Source organism: Aspergillus eucalypticola, assembly GCF_003184535.1.
Source record: "Aspergillus eucalypticola CBS 122712 chromosome Unknown BO83scaffold_47, whole genome shotgun sequence".
Classification (NCBI taxonomy): Eukaryota; Fungi; Ascomycota; class Eurotiomycetes; order Eurotiales; family Aspergillaceae; genus Aspergillus; species Aspergillus eucalypticola.
The window spans coordinates 132,116-151,656 of record NW_020290321.1 but is presented as its reverse complement, the minus strand read 5'-3'; the positions used below and the strand labels follow the sequence as shown (position 1 = coordinate 151,656).

Sequence of the window (19,541 nt, the reverse complement as noted above, 5' to 3'; positions counted from 1 at the left end):
CCGAGACCCGGTCGCGGCTCAGACACGAGGATTATTTATCTTATATCATTCTATCGCTATCACTACATGCCAAAAGTCAGTTTACACCTCTACACAACACAAACCAGAGAATTCCCAACATCAACTATACCCTCCCCTCTACCCCCTCCTGCACCGGAAGAATCTCAAACGTCTCGCTCCCCCTCTCCCTTCCCCTGTTCCACCACCCACTCTGACCCTTCTTCCTCATCTCCTTCTCCACCCTCTTTGCCTCCTTCCTCTCCCTCTTCGCCTGCTTTTTCTCCATCTTGATCCTCTTCTTTTCCGCCCGACTCACCCTCGGAAACTCCGACTCCGGCCCCTGCAACACCCGGCCTGGATGAACCACATTCAACAATACCAGCGCAATGAACATCGGCACCGCATCAAAGACATACTCGTATGCTTCGTGAGTGAGTACGGGGTTACTCGTGTCCGTTCCTTGTGCGTATTGGCAGAGTCGGAAGATGATTCGGATCTGTTTCACCACACCATGTACATTAGCCTTCAGATGTTCTCGCTGGAAACGATATGATGGAACTGGTATAGCCGTACAGTGATCATCCCCAATGCAGTATACATCACGTAGAATAGCCATCGCCAAGGCATAGGTTTAGTTCTGCTTGTGGTAATGTTCATGCCTGCCATACCGCCTGCAGCCGATATCCCTGCCCGCTCAAGGTAGATGAGTTTCCGATGGAGATGGATGATCAAGCCGGTAAATATCAATATGAATACTTCTTGTAGCCCGATACCACCCATGTAAATATGGACGCCCAGCATTATTGTGCTGGTCGGTACATCTGTCTCGGTGGTAATGGCTGCGCCGGCGAGTTGCACGAGGAAGGCGAATATGTCGAGCCAGACGAAGAGTCGACCGTAGCGGCGGGCTGTGATGCCGGCGAGTTTCTGGTCTGGGGTGAAGAAGTAGATGAGTCGGCCGAGGGTCATGTAGAGGAAGGCGTTGATCCCTGTTCGAGTTGGTTGGTAAGTGGGGTATGTTAGGGTTGGGAAGTAAGAGGGGAGAGGTACAGAGAGGAGCAAGGAGGAACATGATGGTGTATACAGTGTCGTAGTTGGAATTGTTTTGTTGTAGAGTGAGAAGGGCGCGGAATATGAATGCGATTAGTTCCCATGTTGCGCCCATCATGATGACCCAGGCGTAGCGCTGAAGGTGGTTGTTAGTCGGTTGGAATGAGGGTTTGTATGAGAAACTCGTGTGTACCTTCTTGTAAAGGAATGCTTGTATCCCGTGGCATATGAGGGTTAGGCCGTATAAAACACAGAATAGTACTGCCGCCGCTAAAGAGGGAACGTAGAGGAGGATAACGTCACAAGCCTCTGGAGGAAGGTAACCATTCTTCCCTGGTTTGGGGTTTGTGCATGTTTGGGTTGAGGATGCTAGAGCACTGGTTGTCGTAGCAATTGAAGCAATTGTTGTGCTCATGGTGACAGACTAGCAAGACTTCTCACGATCGGCAAACTTCTGTTGATTGAGACGCTTGTTTTCGATGTCGAATATGATATTGGCCGACATGCGGCACGATCTAGGTCTATATACAACTCATTGAGCACCAAACAGAGCCCCAAAATCAGGCAGACACACAATATATATAAATAACCCACAGTAAACCAGTTTCATCTCTGCAAGACAGACAAATAAGAGCACATCCTGGCCATGATCTCGAGTTTTGGGAATCTGGCAGGATGCTTGGCAATCCTTCGAAATATACGAGCAATGCCAAGAATAGATCTTCTTAGGCAGCTGCCCGTACTTTCCCACGACAGGCATAGTGCCGCTCTTGTTTCACGCTCGGACCAATGATATCGTCTGTTGATGGAATTTCGCCCCATCAAGAAACAGAGGTTTGTGAGGCATAACAGCCACCATATTTTTGCTAGATCTTACCTTGTTCCTGCTATTGTTTAGCTTCCATAAAAATAGTAGTAAAAATAGACCTTCCGTTTTTCGTTCCGTGGATTTCAGAATCCCTACCACATGAATGTTTTGGAAAGCAGTGAGGACTGCGAGCTCCGAGGTATCTGATATAAATACATACTTCAGCAGCTCAGCATCACATTATCGGTACTAGAAACATTCAGTCATATTCGGCCAGGGTTGCATCGAAGCGGTAGATCAGAATTTTCAGTATTGTTCAACAATCTATAGGCACAGAATAGAAAGAAGAGACCTTCTAATATATTAATATATCTGTCAGCCATCCGTCAACCTAGCCATGCCGTCATGAAGACAGTATCTTTAAATCTTCTAGTTCTTGCACAGCATGTACGACACAGGAACCTCAGTTAAAGCCCGACCAGACTTACGCCCGGTCCTACCCAATGTAGGACCCACCTAAAAAATCATAGACGTCTTCAGCACATTTTGTCGAGAAGAGGCTTTTGATCGAAGCTTATAACTCATGATTTCATATTGGCAGTGCGGAGTCAGCTTTCATTGCATACATGGCAGCAAATCGAATCCAAGATGAGCTCCACCACAACCCAAACCCACCAACCCTGATAGCTGAAAGAGACACCACACCTATCATTTGGAGTAACCACCTATCCAACACATCAGCGACCGTGACCTGAAGCCTTGACAGAAGAAGCACTTGTTTCATATAATGAACTTACCTGTCGACTAATATCTCACCAGTTAGGCACGCATTTGCCCTGTGCAGCGTCGATGCTCAAATCACATTTCTCCCACCAGCAGCATGATCGACAACCCTCCCATGTGCAACAGTACTCGCCAGTGTGCACTCGGCAGTCCTCGCCTTCTACACTCCAATTAGCTAACACAATCTTGGTGATAAGAAAAAGTAAATCACCCACCAGCTTGAGAAATAAGTAAACTATCGATGAACTGGCGGTCACCTAGCGGAACGCGAGCCGCAGTGACCATTCCAATGGCAGTTGTGAATGCGAAAAGACTGACGAACTTCATCTTGGGGATGGGTATATATCAATATAGTAGTAGTAGGCAGATAGGGATGAGTAGATTACCGAAGTCTCGATGAAGGAGAAAAATAGATGGGGTCATTGAGGTTTCTTATGTGCGCTTGAAATTGGTAGGGCTGTCCACGTCTGCATTGATGATGGACATGTTTGCTTTTTGACTGAGATGTGTGTGATGCCCGGAGAGCATGGTACTATGTACTAGACGATCCGTCCTCGGGTATCGCTGAGGATAGCCAATCATCGGCATTAAGGTAGTAAGTGTTGCACTCTGTGGGCGCAGTAAGGTCGCAGAACGGTGGCATACTGTAAACTTCAAGGGGCGATTGCAATAACAGGTTAAGCGTGCGGGGTTGAAGTGGCTTAAAGTAAGAACTCATAGGATCTGCCCTTGCGTTGCTTATTGCTTAGTTCAATAGTAGCCCGGCCTGCATTGTGGTCTCTTCGTATGGATGGCTAGCTGATTTCCAGCAAGACGTTGCTCGTTATGGCTGTTTACTTGAAAACTAGGTATATTCAACTGTCAATTGGATGAAGTATCTTATTGAGCTATCAGGATATGTATTGGTTATCCGTGTCACATCCATACCTAGTAGAATTTGTTAGGTTTCTTATGGGAGTTTTTGCAGATCCCATAGTTTGCGATAACGGAGTAGGAGATACTAATTCGGCTTGACCTGTATCTATAGGGTAATGTGACTAAGGGTTGCACGAGTCCACACTGGCTAACTGCAGGACGGAGAGCTATTACTGAAATTAGTAATCAGCCCCGCTCAAACCTACGTAGTAAGTCCTACCTTTGGTCCACCACGGTGTTGGTGGCCGATGCTAGTAATGTTAATCGGTAAACCTGAAGGGCACATTCAAAGGGTTACAAGACCTTCGGGGATGTCCGTTACCAGACCAACCAATGAGACAATAGAGGTTGTTGGAAAGGTACCGCAAATATCGTGGTGCGCATACCCCACGCAGTGACTCAGTGCTGCGTAGAGGGCGCAGCAACCTAGAAAAAGCAACTCTGAAAATGCAATGGAGTGGGGTACGGAAAAAGAATTTCTTTGGATTCGACGGGAGCGGAGAAACTCATGATATCGGAGAGGGGACATCGGATGAAGAATTGCGTGATATGCAGGGTGTATTAATGTATCCTAGTTTGAGATAGTTCATCACAGAATGCTCTGTCTGTACCCACCTGACAGTGACCCAGAAGGTTATGAGAATAAAAGCGTGATTACATCTGGTGGCAACCATTAGAGATCTGCATTTTCTCTAGCCATGATCTATGCAGGTCTTCCTATCCAACAATGAGGCCAAATGATGAGTGCCCAATCCCGATGCTATCTCTAGCCTCACTTATTTGCTGGTTGGTTCTAATGGCTTGACTGATACGTATTAGCCAGGTGGATCCCTGTTATTGGAAAGTCGATGATCATGGCTGGGTCAGTCGTGGACCGGAGGGCTCGGAATAGGACAGAAATTCGGGATCGGAACTGCCATAAGCATGATGTCTTGATTGGAGAACAACAGTGTCCGCTGTGGTTGGTTCCCTTTGGGATCTACATCTCCATCCAGACTAGCTCAGTCTCTTCTGCGGCTGAGGATTTGCAATGCATTAGTCTGTACATACCTACTTCCTAGTCGTGAGTAAGAACAAGTCACTTTCAGCTCATTGCCGATCACTAAAAAGACTATCTCCTGTTAAGCTGGAGAGTGACGCACGGATCACCGTGCCTCGGGATTTGGGGTCAGACGTACATTGATCACACCGCTGAACATCGTTGCTTTTGTTGGTTCTGGCTCATTGTGCGAACATGAAAACATATAAAGAAGGGCCATGTTGTATCAAGGTCGAATCTCCAACTATCCTGAATTGTCTATTTCACTCCTAAAGAACGTCTTGCTAGTATCCTTGATTTTTTGTTTCGAGCCCTGCAATCTGAAAGGCCTTAAATATGAGATTCTCCCTCTTCATCGCAATCTCTGCCTTCGCTGGCTATGTTGCAGCCGCAAGTATCCCACTGGAGCAGCGAGATGATTCTTGTAGTGCGGAGGAAGAATACTGCTGCACATGGGAAGGCTGTAAAGACTGTTGCACATACTGTGACCTGAGCATTGATGCGGCTCAAGGATACTGTGGCTACGATATCTGGTGAGGAATCTTTTACCCGTCCGAGTGATTCGGGTTTTGAAGTATACTAATGATCTCCAGGTAGAGACTCGTCAACAAAGGAGGAGCTCAACCGAGTAGCATAACGCCATTTGCCGTGAGGATGGATAACTAAGGGGATGGACGACTACCATGGGGAGGGGCAACAAGGACTACATAGTGGAATGTGGGTGTATTTAGAAGTACTCGGGTCTGTGTCTACTTTGCAATGAACTAGGTTTGATTCCGATCGAATAGATGAATGTCTTCTTAAAACAAATGTCGAGTTACGATTAGCGTGCGATGGGAAGCGAGCGTGGCAAAACAGTCGAGGAAGCTGGCAACATATCAGGGAGAGCAAATTGACCGGATCATGAAGTCCATTGTGTAGCAAACATTGAATAGTATGTGAATGATGTCTCAGACATATATATACTAGTGTTGGAGTTCATGAAGCAGTGGTGTCGAGCAGTGGCAGCACGAAAATCAGCCGATAGGCACTTGTAAAATACCCCTTATGTGAGGCCAGCCGCATTGAGATTTTCGGAAAGGCGTTCTTGATGTAGCCGTTTTTCTGTTCGGGGCACACTGTCGGGCTTCGCCCAGTAAATGTAGGCGGTCTCCAAGAATAGGCCCATGAGAGTAGTAAAACTAAAACGAGTCAGCGATGATGATCGGCAGGACGTTTTCGGGTCACTTACAATGCAATGAAACTAAATGCCTCGGCAGTATAACTTCGGGAGCAAGATACTTCTCCAATCCAGCGGTTGACGCGACAGGTCCTCCGGTTGAAGTTCAGAGCAAGCAGGATGAACGAGGTGAGCCATCTATAGTGATCAGCATTGACCACCAACCGGCCTAGCTTCAGCATTTGGATACTATACTTACAGGTAAGATATAATTGCATCGGTGACAAGTAGTGGGATAATGTGCCACTTGGCCCGACGTGCTAGGCAGCTGATGCCTACAGCTACAGCTATGACAACCAGACTTGTTGTAGCCTATCCCAGGGTGAGAATGAGGCCGGATTATATAAGTTCCTTAATAAACCACTTACAATGACAAGTGAGAAAATAACACTGAGCGTCTTATTATCCTCTCTCACGGCCCAAGCTGTAATTCCCAGGACTATGATCGAGCTGATGGCTTGGATCGTCCGGGCAAACCAACCCACTAGCCCCAGAGGATGGCCAAGGTAATCATGCATGATGGGTGACTCGATATGAGAGTCGGTATAGGACAAAGAAGATGTAAAGATGGATGAGTCGCAAAATGCGCATATGAACATAGGATTGGCTTCATGTTCCGCTATTCATCCCGGCCCGTGTCTTATACTACCCGCCAGAGTCTATGATCTCATCGGTGGTGGGGACCCGACCTCAACCATGGACGCTCTGAGCTCCTTCCCATCTCAGTAGCTTAGTGACCAATGATTAACCATAATATCATCCATGGCTTATGGGGCACATTATGTGATTAAGAAGTCGCCGTCTTCTAATTGTTTTACCCAGCGATATGGGCCACGTTCTGAGGTGCCAAATTACTCCAGTGACATGATCCCTGGACGTGGGACCTCTACTGGTTTCTCATACAACAGACTAATAAATGTAATGGATGGTAAGCCATAACGGAAGAACCGAAATTGCGCAGTAAAGTTAGTAATCCATGGTCCTGGCCCGACTAAGGCTTACGAAGAGACTGCGACCTGAGGACAGCACTGGTTGTGAGTCATATAATGAATAACAGTATTAGATTAACTCGTCAGCGCGCAAGGGCCAACAGAAAGCTAAGGGAAGTGTCATTCCATGTATGGTATGGTATGGCTTGGTCTGTCTAGTGGTGTCCTTTCTCCCGGCCTAAGTACGTGAGGAGATTGTTTCCTGAGACCACTAGGCGCCAATCGCACGAAATAATAAGTGAGAAAAGCAAATCGTGTAGAAGCTATGGCTCTTACCAGTACTTACAGATATTAATCCATACTTACCAACGTGGCTGTAGCATACATGGTTCTGTCTGCTTCAGTCGACAATCGAAATACTGGAAATCCCATCACGTGACACATTATAGTCCAAGATACCTTCCTATTAAGAGGTGTATACTTTCGCCTTTCACTGGTAGCTTTTAGACTAGGTCAACTGATGCAAGCAACGGGCTTGCTCAAATCCAGCCAATCACCACCATCAATGTCACTATAGCAGAGGCCCAGCGTTGACCATCAGTGGCTGGCTTGGTATGTCTTTATGCGACATAACGAGCAGATTGGCTTACCAATCAGGACACCGGCATATGTTCTTGGGAAGGCCTCCGTGCGGGTCTGCTCTGCGTAGCTGTTAGTCCTTGTCCGCTAAATGTAGATCGAGGAAGCTCACGTATTGTGACACCCATTTAAATCTTCAGCAATCACTATCAAGGCTCCAACTGCCAAGACAAGTGTAAAAAGCTTGATGATGATATTCATGCCGTTAGTATGTGAGCGAAAATAACAGATGAGGCTCGTGGAAGATAAAGGAATTTTGTCGTCAAATGCGTGGCGGATGACACTTGTGTCGGTCGATAGAATATATGCATTTCGTGTCCCAGAAGCAATTGGGAAATATATATGTAGATAATCTGTCAATCGGGCACTGCATTTTGGAGCATAACATGGGTGAGAACACAGAGTACAACACAGACCACAACATGGATATAACATAGAAGATAACATGCGGTATAACATAGGGTATAGCATGGAGCGTAGTGAGGTGTGGGAAGAACATTGCGTATAACATGCAGCATGATATGAAACATAACCGGTTATCCCCAGCATAGTAAATCAGGTGGTACCACAGCTAGTGAGGGCAGCACTTAATAGTACAACAGTAGGCACAGTTCGTATATAAAGCTATAGACTCTTACGTTCCATCACGGCTTTCCCCGCTGATGAGCTGTATGCTGGACCTGAGATGTCGTATTCGGGTGACTCTATGATATCGAATGAGACTGCATCGGCCTTGGTTGCGTTATATTCTGATGAATGACTAGGGTGTGCATGGTCATCAATTGTGTAACCCCCTTCGATAGACAGGGTTATGGACGGTTCTATCTCCGTCCAGCTCACGGGATCCAGATCTAAGCCAATGTGTGTGATTGATCTTCCTGCTGTAGTTGTGTCTAGCAATGACTGGGCCTTGGTAATCGGATCGTACAAGTACGCCTGCTCACACTGGGAAACAAATCAGTCTCTGTAGGGTTTGTATGCTAGTAGACTTGCACTTACGCACCGTATCCATTGTAAATAGGTTCAATTCAGTTTCAGAACCGAAGGTGTCTTACGGAAGCTGCCATACGGTAGAAGGTGTGGGTTATGATTCCACAATTGCGGACCGTAGAGATGCCTTGGGATAATGCTTTCAATCTTGCAGCTTGCAGTTGCAATTTTCATACGCCATTGCCCTGTACTTAACTGCTTCAGGAAGTCGACACTAGTTTTCCTGTATGAGTACAATGATTTACACTTGAAAGTGCAAATATGATCATAGAAGCGCAATGCGAGCCTGAACAGCGGATAACCCACCAGCCAAGACAGAGCGATATCATGGTTGGGTTACTACAACACGCTTCCTTCTAGGACATGTCACCCTGGACTTCGTAATCAAACGTAAGCCGCGTTATGCCTAGGAGCTTTTCTGCGCTAGCTCGCATCCGCGTCCCCCCGGCCCCCCTAAGTGTGGGATGATGGAGCATCGGGTAAACTGTAGTAAGTGGAATTTCTACCTCCGACATTGTGAAGGTGGATTGGCCCTCTGCAAACAACATGTTGGCCATCAAGTAAATGTATAAATCAATGAACGATTGGATCAACGTATATGGACAAGAAGAAATAAGGAGTAAAGCAAATGGAAAACAAAAAAGGGAAAAAAAAAAATACATTTCTTTGGGACCTTGCCTCATGCAGGGAAATGCCGCCTCTTTCCCCTACTTTGCTATTATCGTATTAGCAGAGCGCAAAAATCCGACAGTCTAAAGAATTACTCTAATCCAACCAAGAACAACAATTATAGCACTATCCGTCTTAAAGGCCAGACCCCTCAGGGTAGGAGAGCGCTAATGCATCTCGCGAGACATTCCCGATAAGGCTAGTGGAAGCCCTCGGAGAGGCTAATGGGATTTTATCATTCACTGAGGTCTGCCGTCATGCGATGCTTGAAGTGCTAGATTTACTTAGAAAGAATTATTGGCAATTTAGACCACAATGATGCAAGGTTACATCGACCTGCTTTTGCTGATTATCCAGGAAGTCTTTCAGATGCGACATTTTGATCATGACGTCAGTTTCGCTAGAGCCAATATGGGCAAAATTTGAGTGGTGCAACAGAAAGTCCCCCAGATCTGACACCACAGCCATCCAACTTTCCTACACGTAGTATATGTGGTGCAGTGATTTTGATTACGTCCAGAATACTATTCGCGAAGAGGGGCAGCGACTAAGCAAAATAGGTTTGAGTCATGGATGTATCTCACAGGTATACCATCGCTGCGGCAAGACGATCCAAGACGATTTCCATTTCCTATCTGCAGACTATGCATTAACAAACTGTAGCTTCCAATAATGTGCCATTATACCAAACGACTGGAGGCCTGTAGACTCAACTACCGTGCACGACCATTCCATCAACTCGGCCGCAGAACCGATTATAGGTATCCCCAAACGTCTCATCCTCTCCAATACATATTTTGTACGTTGTTCTCGCGTAGTATTCGGCCTGATCAGCAAGCTCGGGTGCCACCTCTCCATAGGTGCAGCAAAGGATCATCCAACACCGAACAAGGACGTCCATTGTCAATCCCCATCGCGTGACACGCAACTGCCTACCTGATTTATATGGAATTTGCCAGCCTTGGATCACGTAGCCGAGTGATTCCAATGTTCTGATAGCATATCCAATAGCCTTTCGCCAATGACTGTGGGTGGCGTGCACCTCTGCCAAAAACAGACCTGTTTTACAGATCCCAAGACGAGGCACTTCCAAGGGTGATCGCCGATACGTTTGCTCAATCATAGCAATGGCAGCCTCTGTCATGGTAATTGCAGCAGTCTGTTCCTGGAGACTGAATGAGGACTTGTAGGCGTTTGCTATGTAATTCATGGAAGAGTCCGAAGCAGTCATGAGTTCGCCCCGCTTCGCCAAACCAGCTTCCCCTGTTTCGCGCACATCCTTACAGATAGTGCACTCGCACTCAAATCCCCAGTATTTCTGATAAACGTTTTCTGCTGTACCGTCATCGACAGGTGTTCGATACCAGAATTTGAGCTCCGTGTCTGCGGGAAGATCCTGTGTAGCGCGAAGTACCATCATATCTCCGATGAATGCACGGCATGTGTTTGGATAGCAGCAGTGATTTACGTAGGATGCAAGACGCCAGATTCCACTGGAATCAAATCGTTCATTATTCGTATCAAGGTCCCCATTGTCTGCATTAATCCTGCATATGTGTGCTGTACGGGAGGTGACCGAGCAGCCGAAACCATTGAGTGACATTACTCGCTCAGCCAGATAACTGGAAATGTCAGTATATTCCATGTCGCCCGTGCCCTGGAAGGTGATACTTACGTATCAACAATGGGTGAACCGTCGACCTCAGAGACACCCACAGAAGTATATGAGCCATGGTACAGATCACTAAATGTCGGAATAAACGATGGGTTGTTGTGCAGCTTTCGTACGATGAGACTATTCAGTTCGGCTTGGGTACCTACTTTCATACTGTCTGTATCGGCGTACACCAATATCGAAACGTTGGTCATATCACCCTCGTCATGGAAAGCATACGCAAAGGCTTTTTCACAAAGAAGTAAGTCACCGGCACGGACCGCCTGTGTTGTGAACAAACCGCGTCCATGGGTTGAGGGCCTCACTTCAACAGGGCCAACATACGTTGCATGGTCCAAATGTGGGGGTTTGAGCTTGGTTGCCTCATCCTGCATTTCTTTGAATGGATACTTGCCAGTCTGCTGCTCTGCGAGTCGCGCTGCGGCACGTGCAAACTCGCTCTTAGCGGTGGCGTTATTTGGATAGGCCTTGCAAAGGTCTACGTAAACATCACAGCACTCTTGAAATCTCTGAAGATAGTAAAGGGCTTGAGCTTTACGGAACAATGCTTTCTCAGCAGATCTATCCTTGGATAGGATATGCTCGACATCACGCAGGGCCGCGTCGAACTGATGGGTTTTGAGGAATGCCTGAGCACGATTAAGCCTTACGGCAAGCTCTTCCTTGGGGGTTGTGGAACAATTCAGAGCCTTGGAATAACTGTATCTTCGTTAGCGTTACTTTATCGTTTTATCAGTTTCAGATTAATATGTACCAGTTTATAGCAAGATGATAGTCCTTGTCATTGTAGAGATCATTGCCCGTTGTTTTCCAGGAGTTAGCAGAGATACCATCTTCTGACTCATCTTTCCAGATTGAGGGCACCAAGGAGTCATCCTCCAGGATGAATTTGATATCAGAAAGATGGTCGACCCGCAGTCCACAATCTCCATCGCCCATTACTTTCAGATACGGCTCTTTTATTAGCATGATTGTTCCATCAACGAGCTGCCCATTAGTGATGAGGTCCCTATCCTGGTTATACAGCTGCAAGGCAAGGACATCTCCTTCCTCATCTTCCACCACGGTCACGATTCCTGTCTTCCTAAACGCAGGAGTGACTGCTCTCAAGAGGATGTAAGAGCCACGATGATGAGTCTCGATGGTAAGATCCTTAATGTGGGTCTTCTTCAAATCGCTCAATGCCGCAATGGAGGGTGGGTATGCAGGAGGGACAAATGAGGTGCGAATCGCATTCTTGTCCACCGGTGTGATAGTCTCCGCCAAGTAGCGATGAATAAACTGGTTTATTATCTCGTCGCGGGACTTTGTCAGCTTGACTGGCTGGCCCTTGCGAGACTGGGCATCCTTTAGGATTTTCCTCTGTTCCTCCAGGTATTGCATGTATTTAGGAACGCGAGAGATGTCATGGCACTCCATCTTGTCGGTCGGATTAGGTCAAGGTATGAGGTCGGTGTGACTTGTTACGCGATGACTGAATATGTGGATGAACGAGGACTTGAATGAGAGCGAGAGTGAGATTGGGAAGAGGAAGATTTCATTTAGTAGAGGTGAGAAGGCAGTCGGGACGTCAGTGAAAGCAAACGAGTGGTGAATGGAAACGAACGAATGCAGCCGGAACTTGCCGTACTTTCATGCTTCACCAGATGAATCGCTTTCTCTACTTCGCAATAACAGTGCGAGATTGCTGACGGTAAGGGGTAGAAACATTACTGAGCACACAGATAGTCACTAAACCAGCCCTATAGTCATACATCTCATCCCTAGTCATTAGGATGTGTGAATGGCATCACGTGCATTATTGCTACTATGATAGAACTTTGCGACTCAGTGAAATATAAAGTAACACTAGGATAGCGGCTAGATCCATTATGTATGCAGGCCTAACATAGTATCAGCGAAGTGACTTCGTGCCTATTCGAATGATCATGCTAGCCAAAGAATATGGCTGTAGCCACCTCCCATCTCGTACCATTCCTTTTCTCCCCTCTACTCACCTGTTCAAGTCGAACAAACTTCCCATATAATGTCCTGAGATTGAACAGCCAATAGCGGAATAATGTAGTACAGTGCACTGACCATACCCCAGCTACACCGCCCCATTCGACACCAAACACCAAACTCCATCCCAGCAGAACTTAAGCTGCAAAAGTAATTGGACAGGCACATCAGAGAGTAAAACTGACTCATGTATCAACAGTACAATCTCCATAAATTCTACATCGTAAGTGATGGAAACGGACAACCCCCTGCCGATCCCACGCTAACTTCACCGCATCTTCCGTGTGTCAAAATTATCAGTGTATTAGGATCGTCGGGTCTGGGTCACTCTCCCCATTCTAATCTCCATTTACCAATACTTTCAAGCCACACTAATTCTTTTCGACCGCCGTTGTCCGTTAAATCTCTCCGCAGGCTAAGATAGTAAGTAGCAGTGATCATTCCCAAACTGGGTATTGAATAACGGCGGATCTGCTTATCAGATATGATATGATGTGCAGTGCTGTGGATCCCTCAAGCCATAGAAACTACTACTTTGTAGGCTATAATTGTTAATCAATATAGTATGTCATGGCCTTTTCGAGTCATATTAACAATGGGATGTCGTGGTGTCTGAGCTACTTATTATGAGTAGACTAGTTTGGAGTTAGCACTTCGGGCTGAAATTGCCTTTATTAAAATGTAGAGTAATTCTCCCCGCTCGGGAAATCATCCCGATCCATCGTTTTAGATATATAGGCCTCATCAACGTAATTCCGGCAATTACTTTCCCCTGTCTCGAGATCTCCGGAATTGGGGGATTGCGGACATGCAGGGTGCTGATTCTAGGGTTTCGCGTGGGTCGGCCGGTGCGAACATGCGAACATGTCCAGGGATATGGGGAGTCTCGGTTTCATCCTCGTGGGACGTTGAAAATATCATGATCCACTCTGGTTTTGCATATTAAACACACAAAATATGTGATAAAGTGTCACTTTACTATTGCTGCAATTGTGGTGGGAGATGCACCAGTGCGATACCTGTGAGGCATTATGTGATTAGGTTTAATCTATCGATCTATATCTATTTCGTCGGACTTCGTAGACGTTTATGCCGATGGCGTTGCTTATCGCATCTCTTTCAGATGCGTCGCAAATGAGAAGTAGGCCCCTTCATCTCCATTGTTACCGAAGAGATGTCTGGCCGGAGCCAAGTGCTTGAGCACCATACTCCCGGACCTTGCATGGAACACGCATGCGATAAGTGCAGGATGCTGGGGTCGGGGTGCGGGCTGATCCCTTCGTCCAGCCGCGTTCAGTAGCATTTCATAAGCTGCTGCGCTGTTGTAGGCCCATTACCGACTATCACCCTGGCAGTACCTTTCACCGTGGCCATACGTGTTCGGCGGAGACATCTGTCGAATTCCCGGTACGCGGGCGGTCGATATCCTGATCGATTCGGGTGGTTACCGCGATGCCCTGCAGCTCAACGTCGGAACTTCTTCGACTCTCATCGGCAGCGATATGAGCGTTCTTGGAAGCCATGGAGCTCAAGTGATCGTTGATCTGGCGAAATCCATCGTTGTTCTGGGTGGTGCCGTTGGGAAAGTATAGCTTCGTGCCGGATGACGGGTGGGAACGGGCTTTGGAGACTCCGCTTCGCACTTTGCCGAGGAAGCCCTGAATCAGCGGCTTCATGAGAGGCAGACAGCCACAAATGATAGCTACATCGAGTTCGAGACAAGTCCAGACAGATTCTTTGGCACTCGAGGCTAAAATCAGTTAGTCGAGAACGCCAACAGTGTTCCACGGGGAGGTAACTCACAAGCCAGGTCGGTAGTGACGAAGTTACGGAACTCAATCAGACGCATCAGACTAAATATACAGACCCTACTCTGTTGTTAGCACCGGAAACCGCATGCACTCCACGGGATAACCCACAGTCCACCCAGGGAGAACACGAGCGTCACAGCAATTTTCTGACGAAAGGTGATCTGTAGCCTCCAAACAATAGGTGTGGGTAGACACAGCACAATGACATCTTCAACCAAAGAAATCGCTCCCATCGCCTGGAAAAAGGCTCGCTGACCACTCATGCAATGTCCCTTGAGATCCTTGTCATAGTAGTACTGAACTGGAGTACACTGAAAAATGTTGACAAGCAGTGCCGTGACGGCCCAACAGGCAATAAAGCCAATCAGGATATTCGAGATAATTGCATACGCGCGCACCGTTCCCAGTAGACGCTTCAGGAACACGACGATCGATATCTTCACAAACGCAGCGGACGGCGCCCAAAACTTCTGAATCATCCATGAAGCCTGTATCAAATTCGTGCATATGTTAGTGGGTGCCATCGCAAACCAAGTGCGCCCATTAAGAACATACAAATTGAATACGTCGCCGTTCGTCGGCCGGCAGAGAGCTAACTGGTAAACCCACGCCATTGAATGCGGCTATATGCGCAGCACGAATCAGTATTCACTCGGTCGGCCAGCTGTGCATGAGAAGTGCGAGCAACTCACTGTCCACAACAAAGGCGGTTGCGCAGTAGGAAAGAATCAAGCCCACGCCCATCAACCAGTCCTCTACTTTCAGACCGGCAGTGGTGAAGCGCCGCGAATATAGTCGCAGGACATACGAAACGGTGGCCAGGGCAGCACCGATGATGGGTACGATGGTCAGGACATTCTTCCAGTACCGATTCTCTTCGTAAGTCATCCTGCACGGCCGGCGATACGAGTCAGCGATGCAGGGAGCAGCGACCAGGCGGGTCAGGCGATTCCATATAAGTTTCCCATTTCAGGGAGGGGGGAAGAGGGGGATCTGTGGTCTTTTGTGGTTCTGTGCAAGAAGGATCCGAATTAATGAATAATATTACGAAAGGGCTGTCGTCGCCACCAGAACCTAACGGGCAAGGGGATGCGATTCTTTAACTCAGACTCAGCCCGGTCGGAGCTACAATTAAGATTGGGAAGGCGTCCGCTAATTTGTGCAAGACTATTTGAGCCGGATGCAGGATTCATTGGCTTTCCATTTCCACGGCTCGGCGAAATTTTAACTTTTTTAACTTTCTCCGCCGCTAGATTGACGAGCCAGGACTGAGACCAGAATAGATTGACACTGAGTAAGCGGCGCTAATTGATCGAGGTGGCTTGTCTGCGACCGTGGTTCAGAGGTCGATCTTTCTGTCCGCCGTGTTCAATGCGCTGTGCGTCCCGCTGGGAACTGGTCCGTACCACTGCGATCATCAGCATATATCTGGTGGTGATTAAAACCCCAGCAATCCATCAGCTGGGATTCTGGGGGGCTGAGGGAAGACATGGCAAGGATCATCGGTGGTGTGTGTGTGGATAAAATTCCTTCGCGTGGTCTATGCCGGCATGCCGTGCGATGGGCTTCAGGGGTCTTCCTGCAGGAAGATAGTTACCGAGCGAAGAAAACCCGAGAGACACCGTGGTGCAATCAATTTGAGACGCTGGTCTCAGATGGTGTCCACATGGTCCGATTGTGCAGGTACACAATGGTAGTAGTGGTCTAATACTTTTCGGAGTACTAGTACTCCGTGGTAATCTAGCGTAGGGTGAAGAAGGCAGCCACGATCTATTGTGTGGGCAAACGTGGTGGTGTGCATTCAAGGAAAAGCTTCGGACGTCGACCGAAACCTAACTCCACTTACCAACAAGCCCCAACGGGGACCTGCGTCAAGATTCCACCCGTTCAACATTTATGATTGGTGGCACTACATAGTTTATGCCAGCCATGGTGGAGCAAAGGGTCCACCTACAACTCCATGCAGCTTCCTTGGGTTTTCTTCACAGCTACGGGCCCCGGTTGCGGCGTATGTCGCCCAACTGCCGCATCTCGCACTCTCCAGCTACCAAGCAATTCTTCCTCCACAACCCACAACCTTTGCCCACCCAGTATTCAATAGCTTTGAATCGTATGAATCGTATGAGACATTGAATTGGTCCGTTCCTTCCGTTTTTCCCGAAGGTAAGAAAATTTCCCCTGAACGTTGGCCCCGACCGTTCATTCAAATGGTCGCGATCGTCGCTGTTTCCCCGTTCCCTTCCGCCGAGTTTGTCTCACAATCGCGTGGCAGCCCTGAAGAATGACGCCTTCGCCTTCCAAGACCTCGTTGGCCCTTCTGGCCGTCCAATTCTTTGGACTGGGCTCCGCTTGTGGTTGCTCATGCACTCTCGATAGCCTCAACACTACCCTACAGGGTCGTGTACAGCCCTTGACTCCTTTCTCCCTCCCTTGCTTCTCCAACTACAATGGCCAGTCCGTCACTCCCAACGATGCCGCCTGCGCCAACATCCAGGACAACTACACCGACCCTTACCTCCGCACCAACTCTCCCAATGGTTACATGAACAACCAGGATGAGATGTGCTCGTCTAACCCCGAGGATCAATGTCTGCTCGATAGCAGCGACCCCACCGATCCTCTGGCTTTTGTCAACCAGACCTGCCGTCAGGGTAACATGCCCTCCTACTACATCGAGGTCAAAGATGACTCCGATGTCCGCCACGCTCTGCACTTCTCCAACTGCTCTGGTACCCGTCTGTCCATCAAGAACAGTGGTCATGATTACCTGGCCCGCAGCAGCGGCAAGGGTACCTTGGCCCTGTGGACTCGCAAGCTGCAGAACATCAGCTACAGCCCCGCCTTTGTCCCCGATGGCTGCCAGGCCTCCTACAACGCTATCACTGCCGGTGCTGGTGTTAACTTCGATGAAGCCTATGAGTTCGCTCACCAGAACAACGTCACTATCCTCGGTGGTTACTCCCCCACGGTCGGTCTCTCTGGCGGTTGGGTCATGAACGGTGGTCACTCGGTCCTCTCCCCCGTTTATGGTCTTGGTGTCGACCGTGTCGTCCAGTTCAAGGTTGTCACCCCGGATGGCGAGCTGCGCATCGCCAACGAGTGCCAGAACCAGGACCTCTTCTGGGCCCTGCGTGGTGGCGGTGGTGGTACCTTTGGTGTTGTCCTCGAGAGCACTCACCGCGTCGAGCCCACCGTCAGCTTCGTCGCCGCCATCATCAAGTTCACCAGCAACTCCACCAACGTCCTCCCCTTCATGGACATCGTTGTCAACAACACCCTGAAGTGGGCCAAGGAAGGCTGGGGTGGCCACGTCACTGGCGACACCCTCGTCAACGTCTCCCCCCTGCTCTCCGTCGCTGAAGCCAATGCCTCCATGGCCGAGGTTGCCGCCTACGCCAAGGCTCAGGGTGGTTCCGCCGTCATCGAGGCTTTCTCTTCCTGGTACGACTTCTACGAGAAGTACGTCACCTCCAGCTCCGTCAGCGTTGGTGTCACCCACTTCGCTGGCAGTCGCTTGATCCCCACCGACGTCTTCGAGACCGCCGAGGGTCGCTCCAACCTGATGGACTTCTTCGAGCTCATCCTCGCCAACGGCCAGACCCCTTACATCCCCGTCGTCGCCCCCGTTCTGTACAACTACACTGAGGGCTCCACCAGTGCCTCCCCCGCCTGGCGCAAGTCCGTCTGGGAGCTGGGTTCCGGCAGCAGCTGGGCCTGGAACAGCACCCTGCAGACCCGCGAGCAAAAGATTGCCACTCTGCAGAACATGACTGCTACCCTAGAGCGTATCACCCCTGGAAGTGGCGCCTACAGCAACGAGGCCAACGCCTTCACTGTTGACTGGCAGGAGGCCTGGTGGGGCGACAACTATGAGAAGCTCCTCTCCATCAAGCACAAGTATGACCCTACTGGTCTGCTGAGCTGCTGGAAGTGTGTCGGCTGGGAGGACTCCCAGGCCAACAGCACTTGCTTTGCTGCTTTTTCTTGAGCCACTGGCTATTTGTCCGGTCGGTCTTAAGTTGTAATTATAATCAACCCCACTGGTAGTGGGAAGACGCGATAGATATCGTTCTTGTTCAACGACTACCTGATCTGTATATTATGTCAAGCATTAGATGATACTGTATACGTTTTAATGATTGAAGACATTTACATGTTTCCAACAGATGATTCTGCATCGACATTCATTAGGATTCAGACGCATTTGTAGATTTCTTGTAGTCAAGCCGAATACGACAAGCACTCCTTGTTGTGTTATCCACTTCGCCGCCGGTTTCGGTGTATACTACTTTTACCCTCTGACAAAACAAAACACTGAAGGAGCATTGGTAACTGCGTTTCAATGATCCACGTATTTTACCTGGGACTGGGCCAGCGAAGCAATATCTTAAATGTACAATTAAGACGGTTGTTTGTGGTTTGAAGCTCGTTGGTTGGATGGAGGTAACGTAATATATTTTTTCGTCCACTGGGAACGGCACAGCAAGGGGTGGTCACTACTCCTTCTATATGCGCCTTGGTGGTTAGTACACAAAATATAGTGCGAATCCAGATAAGTGTAGAGAATTCACGAATTATCCAAACTAATTTATCAAAGGACTCATCTACGCCATGGCATCTATAGTGGAAATGATAAAGACACCACAATCCCCTTAGGCCCTGGCTGTGAAACAGGTAGCCGACCAGGCTGGCGCCAAGAAAAATATAGGGATGAAGGGCCACATTCCTCAACACCTTAGCATTGCTGTAGACTAGAATTCCTATGCAGTAGGGACTATCCCCAGGTTTTTGCTCTTCATCGCGGATACGAGTTGGAGACAACGGAAGAGTGGGGGGATCATCTAGTGAATGCCGCAACCTCATACGGGTTAGGGCGACCAGTGAGTTAAACATGAATCCACCAGGTAACAGAATGGTGCCACGTTTTCCACCAACTATAAGACTGTTTCTGTAGCAAGCTCATACGGAATCAGATGATGACGTTGTTATACTGACGGTAAAGACTCGGATAGC

General features: G+C 48.3%; 6 protein-coding genes across 6 annotated transcripts; 1 reads left to right on the top strand and 5 right to left on the bottom strand.

The window, feature by feature from the left end:
• Positions 1-124: 124 nt before the first annotated feature.
• Positions 125-1,516, bottom strand: BO83DRAFT_442193 (RTA1 domain protein; the record flags this gene model as incomplete). Its single annotated transcript, XM_025536391.1, has 4 exons — positions 1,244-1,516; positions 1,051-1,186; positions 574-989; positions 125-496 (listed from the first exon to the last, which is right to left on the bottom strand). Exons 1-4 carry the CDS (start codon positions 1,463-1,465, stop codon positions 125-127), a joined length of 1,146 nt encoding a protein of 381 aa, XP_025382198.1. The 5' UTR covers positions 1,466-1,516.
• A 1,154-nt stretch (positions 1,517-2,670) lies between these two features.
• Positions 2,671-2,968, bottom strand: BO83DRAFT_404045 (uncharacterized protein; the record flags this gene model as incomplete). The annotated part of the gene is made up of 2 exons (XM_025533674.1): positions 2,671-2,816; positions 2,857-2,968. The coding sequence occupies 2 exons, from the start codon at positions 2,966-2,968 to the stop codon at positions 2,671-2,673; spliced, it is 258 nt and encodes an 85-aa protein (XP_025382197.1).
• Positions 2,969-5,640: 2,672 nt separating this feature from the next.
• Positions 5,641-6,358, bottom strand: BO83DRAFT_412730 (MARVEL domain-containing protein; the record flags this gene model as incomplete). Its single annotated transcript, XM_025534431.1, has 4 exons — positions 6,183-6,358; positions 6,014-6,126; positions 5,827-5,952; positions 5,641-5,776 (listed from the first exon to the last, which is right to left on the bottom strand). The coding sequence occupies exons 1-4, from the start codon at positions 6,330-6,332 to the stop codon at positions 5,641-5,643; spliced, it is 525 nt and encodes a 174-aa protein (XP_025382196.1). The 5' UTR covers positions 6,333-6,358.
• Positions 6,359-9,750: 3,392 nt separating this feature from the next.
• BO83DRAFT_459057 (TPR domain protein) lies at positions 9,751-12,135 on the bottom strand (the record flags this gene model as incomplete). The annotated part of the gene is made up of 3 exons (XM_025537164.1): positions 9,751-10,663; positions 10,717-11,415; positions 11,471-12,135. The coding sequence occupies 3 exons, from the start codon at positions 12,133-12,135 to the stop codon at positions 9,751-9,753; spliced, it is 2,277 nt and encodes a 758-aa protein (XP_025382195.1).
• A 1,943-nt stretch (positions 12,136-14,078) lies between these two features.
• On the bottom strand, positions 14,079-15,422 carry BO83DRAFT_459049 (uncharacterized protein; the record flags this gene model as incomplete). Its single annotated transcript, XM_025537163.1, has 5 exons — positions 15,221-15,422; positions 15,084-15,151; positions 14,637-15,016; positions 14,521-14,585; positions 14,079-14,467 (listed from the first exon to the last, which is right to left on the bottom strand). The coding sequence occupies exons 1-5, from the start codon at positions 15,414-15,416 to the stop codon at positions 14,079-14,081; spliced, it is 1,098 nt and encodes a 365-aa protein (XP_025382194.1). The 5' UTR covers positions 15,417-15,422.
• A 1,387-nt stretch (positions 15,423-16,809) lies between these two features.
• Positions 16,810-18,516, top strand: BO83DRAFT_459048 (putative isoamyl alcohol oxidase; the record flags this gene model as incomplete). The annotated part of the gene is made up of 1 exon (XM_025537162.1): positions 16,810-18,516. One exon carries the CDS (start codon positions 16,810-16,812, stop codon positions 18,514-18,516), a length of 1,707 nt encoding a protein of 568 aa, XP_025382193.1.
• Positions 18,517-19,541: the final 1,025 nt, after the last annotated feature.